This window comes from Poromitra crassiceps, assembly GCF_964638095.1.
Source record: "Poromitra crassiceps genome assembly, chromosome: 14".
NCBI lineage: Eukaryota > Metazoa > Chordata > Actinopteri > Beryciformes > Melamphaidae > Poromitra > Poromitra crassiceps.
In genome coordinates, this window is record NC_139633.1 from 27,037,670 (window position 1) to 27,053,947 (window position 16,278).

General features: G+C 44.6%; 1 protein-coding gene across 1 annotated transcript; it reads left to right on the forward strand.

The window, feature by feature from the left end:
- Positions 1-3,312: 3,312 nt before the first annotated feature.
- olig3 (oligodendrocyte transcription factor 3) lies at positions 3,313-4,101 on the forward strand (the record flags this gene model as incomplete). The annotated part of the gene is made up of 1 exon (XM_083650436.1): positions 3,313-4,101. The coding sequence occupies one exon, from the start codon at positions 3,313-3,315 to the stop codon at positions 4,099-4,101; it is 789 nt and encodes a 262-aa protein (XP_083506562.1).
- Between the last annotated feature and the right edge of the window lie 12,177 nt (positions 4,102-16,278).

The window sequence follows — 16,278 nt, forward strand, 5'->3', positions numbered from 1 at the left end:
AGTGCTGGGTGGCGGGTGGGTGCATAGATGGATGGATGGATGGATGGATGACTTCCACATGTTATTGTTTGTGTCCCGTTCCTCCACTCCTCCGGAACAAAAAAGGACTTGAGTGCACTCTTCAGAATGGAGAGAGCGCGCTCTCATCGGCTCAATATAGCCAATACTGTCTCAATTTAACATATTGTCTCAATATTTCAATATGGCAACTCGTTTAATGAATGAAGCGGGGTTTCGTAGTGCTTCATTGGTTCAGCTAATTCATCAATAAACTAGGTCTTGTGATAATTGAATTACTTCTCACAGCGGTTCCCTCGATTTAAATTTTTCATAAATTGCATTTTCTTGTGTTAAACTATTGGTGATCTGAATTTTTATTTCAGTCAAGAGGGTAGCTTATCAAAATATCTATTCATCATTAGTTGAGTGTAGGTGAAATGCAGATCCTCTTCAATGAAAAAGTGTTTTTAAGCCATTATTATGAATTTCAATATTATTTAATGTGATCTATTATTCCATCATCTTTTTTTATACCCATTAATAGTTCAATATTATAAATCAAATTTCTGTTTGCTCTTATTACACCCCCCCCCCCCCCCCCCCCCCCCCCCCCCCCCCCCCCCCCCCCCCCCCCCCCCCCGCCCCAATTTGGCTTCATGTAAAATTGAGAATGTATGTTCTCTCCTATTGGCTTAAAATGATTTGTGGATCTTCTTAATAATAATATAATATAATATAATATTGATAGCAGCCTAGTAGCATTATTAGTAAGCCTAAACAACAACAATTATTATACTATTACTACTGTTGTACTCAGGGGCGGAGCGACCCTATCAGCCCAGAGGGGGCGAAGCTCTTAGGGGGGCCCCATCAAAAAAAAAAAAAAAAAAAAAAAAAATTTTTTTTTTTTTTTTTTTTTGAAGGCCAGGCCAGGCCGCAGGGCCGGTTCCAGAACAAGATGACTAGGGGTGCATCCTAGATAGGAAGGGGTGCAGATGCCCGGCCGAAGGCCGGGCCCGCCCGAAAAATTTGACATGTTATTTTACTAAAAATAATGCATTTGACCATCATTTCAAGTAGAATGATACCACCCAAGCAAGAATATTTCAAGTGTTTCAAGTGCTGTACTGAAATATTTGGACCATATAATGATAATACAATTATCTCAACCTTAAAAGGTTACATATAGGTGCCAAAAAGCCATAAAATCACATCAAAGAACAAAGAAAAACAACAACTATAATTCAAGTTTAAACAGTAAGTGTGCAGCTGTAGCATTTATAAAAACATTTTTTTTTTTTTTTTTTTTACTTTTCAACTGAGCATGCAGACAAATAAGGGTGCAATGCATGCTTTTGCACCCCCGTAGAACCGGGCCTGCCAGGCCGCGAAGAAAAATGTGCCTTTTTTGCATGTTTGAATCGGTTTTAGCCATATTTAGTGGAATATCTCATTTTAAACACACCAATGTTATTGTCTATTGATTGAATTCCTCTCAGACTCACACCACTGACTTTATTAAATAAAGTAATTTTAAGTCACAACTGTAAAATAGCTGATAGCCCCTATATCCGAAAACACAATTTGTCACTCATTGAGCCAAGTAATATTATGTCCAAGAAAGACTACAGTGAAGCCACTTTACAGACAAGCTTGTTCTGAAGAAGAAAAATAAAAACACAGGTTGCCAGCCAGGTGGCCTGGCCTGCAAAAAAAAAAAAAAAAAAAAAAAAAAAAAAAAATTTTTTTTTTTTTTTTTTTTTTATGGGCCCCCCTGACGAGTGGGCCCGTGGCGGCCGCACCCTCTGCCCCGGCGTACGCTCCGCTACTGGTTGTACTACTACTACTACTACTAGACAATAATAATAATAATAATAATATTAACATTAATAATAATAATGTAAAATGAAGATTAATCTCTCAATAACTCATGAAAACAATATAAGATAAGTTTCCTAAAGCTCGTGGTGGGACCCGGGTGGGACGTGCAGCGGGCTGGCCGGGCCGTGCCGCCCACATGCTGCCATATGGCCAGCAGCGCGCACAGTGTGTTGGAGCGGCGTGTCACCTCTGTCAGCGGAGGCCCGCCTGCACCCCGCGGCTGAGGCGCTGCAGAGGAGAGCAATTTCCCGTCCCATTCCTTCTCATCCCCTCAGGCAACCATGAGCCGAGTCAGTGCAGCTAATTGCAGACACTTTTATTATTATTATTATTATTATTATTATTATTATTATTATTATTATTATTATTATTATTATTATTATTATTATTATTATTATTATTATTATTATTATTATTTTGAAATCCAATGAGCTGCCAAATTTAAGACAGCAAAGTGCAGGCTGTGTGAGAAGTGATTAGACAAGTTTTAAGAGGCTATATTACAGCATTTTATTTAGCCCATGTAGGCTATAGCCTATACTGAACGCCTGTTGATTCAAACGAACACTGATTAATGAGAAAATGAAATTTGATTAGGTTATTTGATTATTTTACAGTGGCCATATCATGCGTAAAATCTACATTGTGCAGTCTATCAGAAAATACACAGCTGCGTGCTGGAGAAATGGCTTATCAGAAACAGAGCATGTAGCCTAATTTATTAGACAATCGGTTAACGAATTTACAGTTTCAGCAACATGTAGGCCTTCTATAGGCCTATACAAAAATAAAGTGCAACTTCCATGATATTTGCAACTGGATTTTATCTTTTAACAAACTGTTTAACTGGACCTATATGGAATTCCCAGAGGAACAATTTCAAAACTGACCCGTTTGTCCCAGGAAAAGCAAAAGAAAAGAAAAGAAAAAAGAAAAGAAAGATCCACGACAAGAGAAGAGAGGAGTTGGGTGAGGAGGAGATGAAAGCGACGGAGGAGAGGAGAGGAGCGGAGAGGAGCTGAACGCAGCGCTGTGCCCCCAACAGTGCCATGACAATGGCAGTGAATGGCTGCGCACCGTGGTCACTGGGACAGTCAAAGCACACCGCCCCCTTTTTAACGGGCACGTCATCCTAACTAGGCGCGTTATGAATAGGAAAGCCGCTTTTGTCTGCCCGCATATATAAATACTGACTATCTGTCGCCTCGCCACAGAGAAACAGTGTGAGAGGAGGACCGCACTCACATCACAGAGAGAGATAGAGAGAGAGAGAGGGAGAGAGAGAGAGAGACAGAGAGGTTGTCATCAGGTGACCAGAGAGGCTTTTAGGCTCCAGAAAGAGGGCAAGGTAAGAGAGAAGTCAGAGAGAAAGCAGGAAGCGAGCAGGCGCAGCGACCTTCTATACCCATCATCGGAAGCTGAACTCATAAGATGCATTCGGACTCCAGCTCGGGCAGCAGAGCCTCTTCCCCGGACCTGGACAGCCTGTATCTCCGTGAGCGCATCCCGCACCTGCAGCACCACCACCTGGGCTCGTCGGTGTCGTCGTCCACTCAGAGCGGCAAGATGAGCGGCGGCGAGCGGTCCGGGGACAAGTCACAGGGCAGCAGCAAGTACAAACTGAAGAAGCAGGTGACTGAGGTCGAGGTCCAGCAGCTCCGCCTCAAGATCAACGGCCGCGAGCGGAAGCGCATGCACGACCTCAACCTTGCCATGGACGGTCTGCGCGAGGTGATGCCCTACGCGCACGGGCCCTCGGTGCGCAAGCTGTCCAAGATCGCCACGCTGCTGCTGGCGCGGAACTACATCCTGATGCTCAACAGCTCCCTGGACGAGATGAAGCGGCTGGTCGGGGAGATTTACGGCGGGCACGGGCACCACTCCGCCTTCCACTGCGGGGCCGGTGTGGGCGCGCCGCCGGGACACCCCGGGAACCCGCCGATGCACCCTCTCCTCGGGAGCGCGCTGGCCTCGTCCACGTCGTCCACGCTGTCGAGCGCGCTGCCGGGTCTCGGGTCCCTCCGGGCTGCGCCATTGCACACCCTGATGAAGGGTGTCCCCCATGCGCCCCCGGCCCTCCAGCTGGGCACGGGCTTCCAGCACTGGGCCGGGCTGCCGTGCCCATGCACCATCTGCCAGGTGCCCCCCACCCCGCACCTCTCCATCACCTCCACCGGCCTTACGAGACTCACGGGGGAGGGCAAGGACGGGATGAAATGATGCCCGCCCGTGCTGAGAGACACACAGAGACAGAGAGGGAGATGTCAATAATGTAAATAGAGAATTTTGGGCATGAGGGTGATGAGGCCTCAGTGGTGCATGCGTTTGGTCTGTTTTCTTGTTTGGCGTATGAGAAAAAAAAAGTTTATTTTCCTCCTTGTAACAAGGACTTTTGTCTAAAAAGACTGATGGTTTTCCCACCAGTGAAGGGTTTAAAAAGTTTTGCTGGTGTCATGCAACATGTGACATTTCTCCCGAGTCTCACCTCACATCACAGAGTGGAAGGGAAGGAAGAAGGCTGCATGAAAGTTTTGAGTTATTACTTTTTAGGCGTCATTTTGTGAAAACGAAGAATGCTCTCTGTGCCTTGTACCAAGGATTTAAAACTGAGTTCTACAGTGTATGAAAATGGTTACAATGTATTTGCCTAAAAAAACATGAAACAATGGATTTTGACACCACTGAATTATGGGGGAAAGTCGTTTTTATGTTTATTATAATTTGTGGCGTTACTGTGTGTCCATTTGTGTTCTGATTTCTTTGGCATGATGATGATGATGATAATACTGATGATGATGATGAAGGCCTGTGCGGCCAGGAATCACAGCATGATTGTTTTTGCTGAACACAATTTGTTATGCCCAGAGACCCCGTGTCTTTATTTTTGTACATTGTTGATGATTGATGAAAATATTTATTATCGCCCAGCATCCCTGGATGAAATTTCAATAAAACAGAAATAATGGACCATAATTATCCGCTCTCCTCCTGTCCTTATTGACTCATATGGTTTTCTGTCATTGCACAGATTTTGGAAAATAAGTTTATTTAAAAGAAGTTAGCCATATTACAAAAAAGTAGCCTATAAATTAAAAAAAATAAAACAGCTTGTTAAATTCAAAACAGCCTAGTTGTCATGAATTTAATATTTTTGATAAGTGGGCTGCTATTTTCTATATTTTATTTTTATTGCATGGATGCATAACAATGGAAGTAATCCATGTTTACATCATTTTTGAAATTCATATTCGTATGAACTGTTTCATTTCCAAAACATTAGCCATGCAGCACATTAATCGCTCTTACCACTTTGCTCATTATTATATTAATTTAAAAACGTTAATTATTTTTCACAAAGTTTATTTCCTCAGAAACTCAAGCCCATCAAAAGGCATCAGCTTTACAAATATCGGACAGAACAACTCAAGGCCATAATCGTTTTATTGGCTATACAATGTTTTCATTGGCCACCAACCTGCAATATCAAGCTACAAATTAATGAATGAATGATAGCTTAAATGTTTTGACAAGCCAAATATTAAATAAAAAATATATGAAAAAGAAAACTAAGTGAGTTGGAATAGATTGAAGGAATTCCTGGTCATTTAGTTTTTCTTTGCTGGCTTTTTGGCTTATGTCAGGATTTATATATATATATATATATATATATATATATATATATATATATATATATATATATATATATATATATATATATATATATATATATATATATATATATATATATATATATACCGGTATATATATATATATATATATACGGTATATATATATATATATATATATATATGAGAAGAATAGTGTGAAAATTAAAAAAAGCAAACATTCAGCAACAGCAAGATGGCTATTTCATGAATATATTTTAAACTATTTTAATACTGTAGCCTACTATGAAACAAAATACTTACATGCAAATATTTAAACCTATATCAATTGATATTTGTATTGTGTTATGTTCCACACATTCAGATATATAATGTATAGGCCCAGGCTGAAAACTAACACGTTGATGATGAACTGAAACAGAAACATGGTCAGAATTGCTTCAAAATACAGCAAACCAATTCTGACAGACAGACAGTAAACAAAAAGAAGAAGAAACAAAACGAAACGAAGAGCGGGTAATGGAGCCCCGGTTGGGTCTGATCCGCCTTGGGAGCGCAGAGCAGTTTGTCCGCCGGGGTCCCTTGGGTGCCTCCCCGTCTCATCTCCGCAGCGACAGAATGTACGTTTGTGGAGATTACAAGTTAATTGTTCATGGGGGACTAAGAGGAGAGAATCACATCAGAGAAAGGCGTCTGGATTACAGGCTACTAAATGCAGCAGAAGATTATACATTCAGACCCCCCCCCCCTCATTCTCACCGCATGCAAATGAGTGTGTGGATTTGACACACAAAATCCTTTTGTAACTTTTCTCTTTGGAGGAGAAAAAAAACACCAGTTCTGTGTGTTTGTGGCTAACTTGGGAAAGAGTGAAAGGGTTCATTTGACATTTTTTTTGTCTTTAGGAATGAGTATAGCCTGTCTGTGTCGTGCAGTCTGCCAGATGGGATGTAAATAGCTGGGTAGCCGCAATGGCCTTTTAACCACACAACACTGAGGAGGATGTTGTCGAGGGAAGCTGGCGGTTTGCGAGTTAATAGTCATGAGTTGGGGTAATTATGTAAGGTTTATTATGCGCTGGTTTCAAAGGAAATGGACTCTTCAATGGGCCGAGAAATACTTCTTAATTCTGCCTAATTAGGAGCTGGGTAAAGCGGAGACAACTGCTGCTGGTGTGCGAGGCAGCCCTGTTAAATTCATGGTGTGCAACCCAAAGTCATAAAATGATACACATAGCAATAATGCATATGCAAATAACATGCACAAGACGATTGGAAATTATGGCAATTGTAGTTTAATGTCCATTAATTAGTGAGGATGTGATAGGCTGTATGTGGCTCACAGGAAAGTAATACTGCTGACAAAACACTGTAGCTTCTTCAGTCTCACACGGTGGAAATGTATAAATATTCAGCCGCCAGGGGACGGTAGTCCCATCCTGGTCCAGGGGAGACCCGGGTCTCCAGGATCTCCCCTGGAGACCCCAAAGGGCATCAGAGACCCTACGGTGCAGCTACGGTGCAGCCACACTTATGCGCGACGTTTGACGCAGGCTGTCGCTGCTGCCCATTCACAATGTATTGAACACGCTGCTCAGCGCCTTGCAAAGCATGCTGGGATACCTGGCTACACGATCCAATACAAAGTGAATGGGCAGCAGCGACAGCCTGCGTCAAATGTCGCGCATGTGTGGCTGCAGCGTAACCTAAGGGCGGGGACACACCAAAAGCATCTCCGGGTACGCGGAAGCGTGGCAGTTTCATTTCGGTTAGCCGTAGTTGTGGATACGCGAGTCCACCAGTGATGTACATTTCGTCATCAGAGAGGTTGTGCGTTGCGTCCGTCTCGCGTCCTGCAACAACAGTTTCCGCGTTTGGTCTATTTTTGACGCGAGCCGCGTGCAGCCAGGCAAGAAGTCAGTAGCCTACAAGTTGTGACCGGCGCGGAGCCATCGCGGAGCAAAACAGAGCGCTTCTGGTGCGAATGGCCAGGCTCCTGCACGACGCTTACGTGATGCGCTGCGTCGGACACATTTCTGGTGTGTGACCCCTAACCCTAGTCTCTCCACCAGACTCAAATATTACGTTGAAGCGCTGCACGCCGCATACTACATAAATGAGTCTGTGCCACTTCTGGGGTTTGAGGCCCGGTCTAGGGGTGGCTGAAACTGAATGAGTGACAGGTCGTAGCACCAATGAGAGAGCGGTCTGAAAAATGGCCTGGGCATCCCCTGTCATCTGATCGCAAAGTCGTTACTGATTGGGGAAGACTGAATCCACTTCCGACCCCAGCTGGCTGATGGAAACTGTCCCAGACCCAGAGAGAGATCTGCAGCATGCAGTATCATTTGAATTTGAGAGAGAGGGAGAGAGAGAGAGGGAGAGATTAGATAGATAGATGGATGGGTGGATGGATGATAGATAGAGAGAGAGAGAGAGAGAGAGAGAGATAGATAGATAGATAGATAGATAGATAGATAGATAGATAGATAGATAGATGCTAAATAAGACAGAAGTAAATAAAAAATAGATTTAAAATTTTAGGGATGGAACATGAGATCTCATATATCATGTCTGTTTTGACTGAATGGGCTTCTCTCATCAGCTCTCCTTTCTACAGCTTGACAAACGACTGGTTCTTTATGGAGCACACACCTGTTACTGGCAGCCACTGAAGGTTGATCACTCAGAGAAACACTGCATTGTTCCCTCCTCTGCGCACGCACGTACGCACACCCCCCACACACACGCGCCCCCCTCCCCCCCCACACACACACACACGCACACACACACACACACACACACACACACACACACACACACACACACACACACACACACACACACACACACACACACACACACACACACACACACACACACACACAGGCCTTTTCTTACTCCAGACACGGATGCTAACAAGGCAACGACGCCCCCTGTCAGCCCCCCTAAACGTCCAAACTACATTTCCCATCTGACATGTGCAAAGTTGCTTTGGTTCTAATTAAAGTTCTGGCAGCTGCCTATAGTTCATAGATGCCTTATTACAAAGCCACAAATATATACAGCTAATATAGCTTTTTAGTCAAATATGTACAAACAGAAGCGACGTTGAAGCCTTTTACAACCCTAAAGTGTAATATAAACAACAGATTTGGCAATTGCAGACTGTTAGTGCGTTGCGTTCTGAACAGTCTCTAATGAAAGCAGCTTCTGAGTGTGGAGCTGCTAGCTTGTTTCCTCTCTGACCCTGTGTGTTGATGCACGGCGGGCCGAGGCCTGCTCAGGGCAGGGCGGGGGCCTCGGGGCAGCATGGCTAGGCCAGGGCCTGCTCAGGGGTAACCTCGCGTCACCAGGCTCTTCTCGGTGAGAAAGAGCCTGGCCTCTGTTTACAAGTGATTCTGTCACTCAGCCTGTTTCCTGTCTAGAGCCCGCCCTAGACAGGAAACAAGCAGCGGAATTAGCTTGTTCACTTGAGAATCAGACACAACGAATAAGAAAATAAAACGGCAAACAACAAAACAAAAGATGTAACTGAACTAAGTTTTTAAAGAAGTTATCGTAGAAACATCGCGGATTCACAATATCACATTATTTTAAGCCAATACAGAAGCTTTACTTTTCAAACAAATGGCCAGTTGATGGAATAGTTATAGTTGTCTGTCCGCTGTTATCGATAATGGAGGATCGAGTACAACAGTTGAAGCATCTCCGCTGCCTGTGCTGGGAAAGACATGGACATTGATCATAAGATTTCACATGGAGAGTACTCCATTGTCTTTGACTCTCCAAAAACCTTCCTCGGCAGTGGCTACTAGAGAAACGCTACTATACAACTTGTGTTGTTGTTCTTTTTATCAGGCTCTAGCTAACGTAACCTCGCCGCGTCAAGCTAACGGCAACAAAGACGTTTTTTTGCGCACTTATTTCCGGTATTGTTTCCTGTTTCCTTGGTTTACGCCCCCCCCCCCATGACAAAAAGCGGTGTAAAGGGTGCCCAGACTGGCTCAGGGGCGGGTGGCCTCGGGGCAGCATGGCGGGCCGGGCCCTGCTCAGGGGCGGGGGGCCTCGGGGCAGCATGGCGGGCCGGGCCCTGCTCAGGGGCGGGGGGCCTCGGGGCAGCAATTGAAAATAAATGTCCGTTGAATAAGGGGCAGCGGCCGCATCAGCCGAGCTGCTGCTAGAACAAAGGCAGTTGAGGGGATAACTTATTGACTGGGCTGACAGCCTGAATGAGGCTGATTATAACCGCCTGGTCGTCCTCTGTGTGTGTGTGTGTGTGTGTGTGTGTGTGTGTGCGTGCGTGCGCGTGTCATAGCCACAGTGTAGTAGGCAGTGAAGCAGGTGCAGAGGCCATCCCCTCTCTCTCTGGCCCTGGGGGACGCCGGAGGGCCTGCATGCCCTGTCCCTCAGCTGATTCACTAGACTAATGTTTAGCCCATACTGCCAAAACAGAAAGCATATTTCCATCATAAGAGCGTTTTGCACATCGCCATTAGCGACAGAGCTCATTTGCATGCTAATTGTGCTAGTTAGAGACGGTGGTGTTGACACTTGCCTTTGTCCACGCGCAGGGTCGAGGGAAGTGAGAGGATGGGACTGCAGCTTCACATCCGTGTGCGTGATGGTTTTGGGGGGCTGGTCGCATCATCTGCTATTATGAGGCCTTTAAGCACAATGGGAAATAGATGTAAAACAAAGTTCCCTTAAAAAGCTATCATTCATAGACTGGCATCACAAGTCTACCTTTCAGATTTCTTTAAGCACTCGTTGGTAAAATTCAACCATAAAATAACATGAAATATGATGCCTTTTGAAGCGTTTTCTAAAAAACGCATAAAAAAATGCATTTACGTTCCAAAAGTCATAAAACTGCTTAATGTTTGTGAACATTATCTTTTGTTCACCAGACTTTATTTTATGCATTTAACACATTCACTGCCAGCCATTTTTTTTTTTACTGTAGGTAGCTTCTGCCAGAGGGTTTTTTTGAGGATTCTGGCTCATCTTTCAAGACCCGAGGATTCTTTTCTGCTAAGATTTTGTGAACACAAAATATCTCAAAAGAACTAATAGAATGTGTGCTTTCTCTGTCTAAAAGAGTTAGTTTGTAGAGTTAGTAGTTATGTAGGCATTAGCACTTGAATACAGCATGGTTTCAGCGTCTGAAAATTTAAGCTGAGATAAATAGCTTTTTGTGAAATTCGATAGAACAGTCACTTTAACCATTCATTTTTGGCATCAGTAAGACGTCAGACATCTAAACAATAGTTTTGAACAGTAATTTCCTCCATAACAGCAGGAAACCCCCCTCTACTTCAAACTCCTCCCTCCGTGTGTGTTCTTCTTGGCTGCAGCGGGCGTGTCACAAGCTTGTTTCTGCTGCTGCTGCTGCTGCTGCTCCTGTCTGCTGGCGGCCGCTGGGCGAGGATGGGCTCGCTTGTTTCTTGGGGTTTCGGTTGAGAAACCCCAAGAAACGGGGTTTCTTTTGCGATTCTGGTCTTATTTATGCTGCGTGTTTCAAAGTGTGTTGCACCCATAATCTATTATGCAAATTTGCAATCCCCCACCGCCAGCAATCAGCGCGAAAGCGAAAGCGTTTTCGCCAATCCATTTTACAGTATGAGAATGGTTTCATCGCGCGTTCCCCTGCAGTTTTGGCTCGGCTTTTTCTAGTCTGGAGAGCACTGTCGCCACTTAGTGGGTCAGTGGAATGGGTTGTACACGTTGACGTATCAACACGTCATTGGCAGTCAACCGTTGTTTTTTTTTTGACGTATCAACACGTCATTGGCAGTGAACGTGTTAAGTGAAATCCCCGTTCTAAAACCCGATTCACTTTTCCTCTTACGAACCTGGAGGTATACTTCCGGACTCATTCCTGCAGTTCTCTATTACTAGACTAGTAGTAGTAGTAGCGGCCTAGTAGTAGTAGTAATGTAGTAGCCTATAGTATAACATGGAGATACATAGCCTACTTGCTCACACAAGGAGGATATTACTGCCGACACACACACACGCACGCACACACACACACAGACACACACACACACACACACACACACACACATTTTGATTTGTCCACTTCCAAGTCTGTTTTGGTGTGAATAATGTGTAACAAACTAGGCCAGAGGGAGTGTGCGTGTGCGTGTGTGCGCGCGTGCATGCGTACATGTGTGTGTGTGTGTGTGTGTGCGTGCGTGCGTGTGTGTGTGTGTCAGCAGTAATATCCTCCTACAGTGACTGACAGATGGCGTTCCGTGTTTGGCCGTAAACGTGCTCTCTGAGTGTTTGTCTGTGTGCCAGTCGCCTGTAGTTTGGAGACTCCCCGTGAGAGCCTAACTGTCCTGACACTGCTCAAAACCAACTGTCCTTGATTGTCAACCGTGGATGAACCACAGCGTGTGTGTGTGTCTGCGCGTGTCTGTGTGTGTGTGTGTCTGCGCGTGTCTGTGTGTGTGTGTGTGTGTGTGTGTGTGCGTGTGTGTGGTGGGGGGGGGGGGGTACAGTATTGTATGTGTATGCGCTGGCCTTCTGGAAGGAAATGAGCAGGCCAGGGGCGCAGATGTTAATGGGAGAGATATATCTATTCTAAATCACTGGCCACCACATGCTTCAAATCTGCCCAGAGGAAGCAGTCTCTCCGCAAGATCACATGGAGAAACAGAGGCGGAGAACATCATATACTGTAGTAGTGGTTCTCCAAGTGGGGTCCGGGGGGGAACCCCAGGGGTCCTTGAGGGGGGTCCCCAGAAAAAAGGGTAATCATTTATTTTCACTAAAATTCCAACCATAAGTAACACAATGACAGAATGTCTGGCTATTTTGGTCATGGGTTTTATACGCTTTCTGTAATAAAACATCTAAAAGTCTGATGACCGCCCCACTCTCCTGGACCTGTCTTGTAGGAGCCTGGTGTTAGGGTCTGTTACATTATGCCCTTCAGACATGAAATTATGGGTGATGTTAATCGGGGATCATTTTCTTGGCTTTTGGAGTATATCTTTCCCATTTACTTTGAATATTTATTATGATGGTGTGAATTTAAGTGAACACTACTGTAGGTGGAGGTGGTCGTCCGGCTAGTGTAGCAGTAGATTCCCTGCCTACCAACACAAGGGTCGCAGGTTTGCGCCCCCGTGTTACCTCCGGCTTGGTCGGGCATCCATACCGGCATGATTGGCTGTGTCTGCGGGTGGGAAGCCGGATTGAGGTATGTGTCCTGCTCGCTGCACTAGCGCCTCCCCTGGTCGGTCGGGCCGCCTGTTCGGGGCGGAAGGGAACTGGTGGGAATAGCATGATCCTCCCACGTGCCGGTGAAGCTCCCCAGTGTCAGGTGAAAAGAAGCGGCTGGCAACTGCGCATGTGTCAGGGGAAGCATGGTGGTAGTCTAGTGCTAGCACATTGACGCTGGCACTGGACTGTGATTGAGCAAAACAGAGAGCTAGCTACTGAGACCACGGAGAATGGTATGACTCCAGATTGGGGCTGCCATTGGCCAAGAGCATGCAGCTAGTTGTGTGTGTGTGTGTGTGTGTGTGTGTGTGTGTGTGTGTGTGTGTGTGTGTGTGTGTGTGTGTGTGTGTGTGTGTGTGTGTGTGAACTTTGAGAAGAGACACGCACCTGCAAGTGGATATTATTTGGAAGCTACTGGAGTGGACTGCCGCACAACACAACATGAACTGAAGGACATTGATGCAACCTTAGAACCAACAACAAGAGACTTTGATTCATCTACACGCCACACCATCACCATCACAAACCAGAAAATAGACAAAGCTTGAAGTGGTCCAAGATCGGGTAGCTACTGAACTTAGTGCAACCCAGTATTCCATATCCGAGCTGGAACGCCCACGCCACGCCACGCCACGCCACGCCACGCCACGCCACGCCACGCCACGCCACGCCACGCCACGCCACGCCACGCCACGCCACGCCAAGCAATCATCAGACAACGATCTGTAAGTTACCTCTCACCCCTGATAGGAAAGATAACTTAGAAAACACTTAAGAGAGAAAGTCACATTCAGGAAAAATTGGGGTATAGGAGGCTGGGAGAGGCTAGCGCTAGAGCTAACATTGTTGGCTAAGCCTGAGTGGTTAGGGGAGGTTTAACTTAATAACTTCCTAATATCTTAATAACCACCAGTAATTCCGCACAGCTTTCCGCTTATTATAACAGGGTCGTTAGGCTGATTGGGTGCACCTAGGCCCGGTGCACTCATTGGGCTTAAGAAGACCTTCAGACCATTCAGTTCTCTCTCCCTCCTCACAATGCACCTTTAGTTCTGTTGTTTTCTTAATGTAGTTTGTAGTTAGTTATTTCCCTTTAATAGTTTCTGTTAATAAGTTATTAACTTTTACTTTGGTGTCATATGTTACAACCCATGGCTAAAGGAAGTAACAAATGAGGGGAGTCAAATGCCAAAGTAAAAATTAAAACAATAACTCAAACTAAGGGAAAATAAGACAACAACACAAACTACATTAAACTAGAAATACTTCTCAACCTGAAAAAGGTTGAGAACCACAGTGATTCTCAACCTTTTTCATATCAAGGAAGGACCTCTCATTTAGTCCACGGACCCCAATTTCATGAGACTTTGCTTCTCGGACTCAAATCGGAGAATATGATTATTGTTAGATATATGATTTTGTCCAGAATTCCTATTTGTCTTGTAGGTGGTAGAGAGATAACAGTGAGTGAAACTATGATCAAAGCAGTCATTATAGGAGACATCTTGCTGGAGAAAGTAAGTGTGAGAGGAAGAGGAGAAAATGAGAGGAAGGGCAGAGATAGAGGACAGAGTCGGAGAAGAGAAGAGAAGTCTGTGTGTGTGTGTGTGTGTGTGTGTGTGTGTGTGTGTGTGTGTGTGTGTGTGCGTGTGCGTGCGTGCGTCTGTGTGCGTGTGTGCGTGCGTCTGTGTGTGTGTGTGTGCCAGCTCCGGGCCTGGCAGAGTGCTGGGTGACAGTACCCTCTCAGCGGGGAGAGTCGGGCCGACAAAGTGAAACATGGTCGCGAGGAGAGAGAGCCACGACTGAAGCCAAGAACAGACAACACACAAATAGAGAGATCAGACCCGTCTTTGTGCCATCCATTCCAAATGAGATGAACATGCGTGATAATGATCTTGGATAAATAAATAAATAAATAAACAAACAAACAAATAAATAAATAAACAAACATACATACATAGGGGAAAAGTTTTAAATAGAGTAACATGACGTCATCTTGCGGTTAAGCCAACATGAACATTTACTGGTTGATGAACTAAACGTTAAGTCTGTCATTTTAGAGGAGGGTGAATTTGGTTCCTAAAATAGATTTTCACTAGAACTTAAAACAAGAACAAAATTCTTTGTTATTAAAGTCACAATGAAAAAAAAAAAAAAAAAAAAATCTCCTGCCTCAACATCCTGTTTCAACAGGAAATACTATGTTAGATTACAGAAGGCATTGAAAAGCTTTAAATATATTCTCCTCGTAAAACAGGCAGTGAATAGTATAGTAAATGACCGGCTGCATCTAATCGTGATTTGAATTGATTTAATTGAATGCACGTCGACCCACTTAACATATACAAATAGTGTAGTAGCCGTACTGTACCGCACTGTAGATGCCACCATTATGTATGACTAATGTTCAATAGTATGTTTAATTAGGTATATGCTATTTGCACCTAACAGAATGTTATTATGTCTAATTATGTTTAAAGTATGTTCATGCCATTTGCACTATGGGCAGTGAATACGCCACTGTCTGTGCCGTGTCTTACTGCTCTATTGTCCGTTGCCTCTTGTTTTTTATTTATATATCTTTTATTTTTATTTATTTTTGCACTATGTTGTAACGGAGCCTACAGCACAAGAATTTCACACGTGATACTTGTACTACGGAGTGACAATAAAAATCTTGAATCTTGAATCACTCCCAGTTTTCTAACCTTTTGCCAGTCTGTTTTCGGACCAGTCAGTTGAGGATGAGGGATTCAAAACAATTGCCTTTGGGAATTTCGCTAAGATCTCTGCTGGCAGCAGTTTAAAAGCAGACATTACACCCATCCAACCCAGGGTACATGGTTTGTCATCGACGTTACACCCCACATCGTGTCTAATCTTCCTTTAGAATTCTATCACGCATCAGTTTGGCAGCAAAATGAATACTGGTGTGTATATACATTACACCTCTCCACTCTCTGAACTCTGTCCAAGTACCTTCCCCCCACCAGACCTGGGAAAACTATATCTAAAGAGGTTTGAAATGATTCCCCACAGATTCAGTGTCATCTAATTCATCTTTAAAGGCACCTTAAACACTCTTAAAAGTGAAAGTGAAAACCGTCGCCGAAGTCTACCAAACTCAAACGCCTCTCAAGTAGCTCCAAGAATTTCAAACCTTTTCATTGCATTTCCTCAGGTCCGCCACTGATTGTGTGAGTTGGAAATTAACCCAGGCGTTAGCCCGCTACCTACCCTGCTCCGTGGGTTGGCAAGCAGACATTACCCTCCTCCCTCTGGCATGGATGCAGCTGGCATGTCTGGGCCTCATTGATGGCGCTGCCAGGCGGACTCCGTCACAGTTGGTGGTTTTGATCAATATCAACGTTAACAACGTTAACAACACCCCGACAGCTTGTTGGAGAACAAACAAACATGTAAATAATGCGTCAACACATTCGGACGAGCTGGACAGGATGGTTATTGGTGGAGGGGACCGAGAGAGACATTGGGGTAAATATTATTTATCGTGCATTTATTTCAGCTCGGAAACC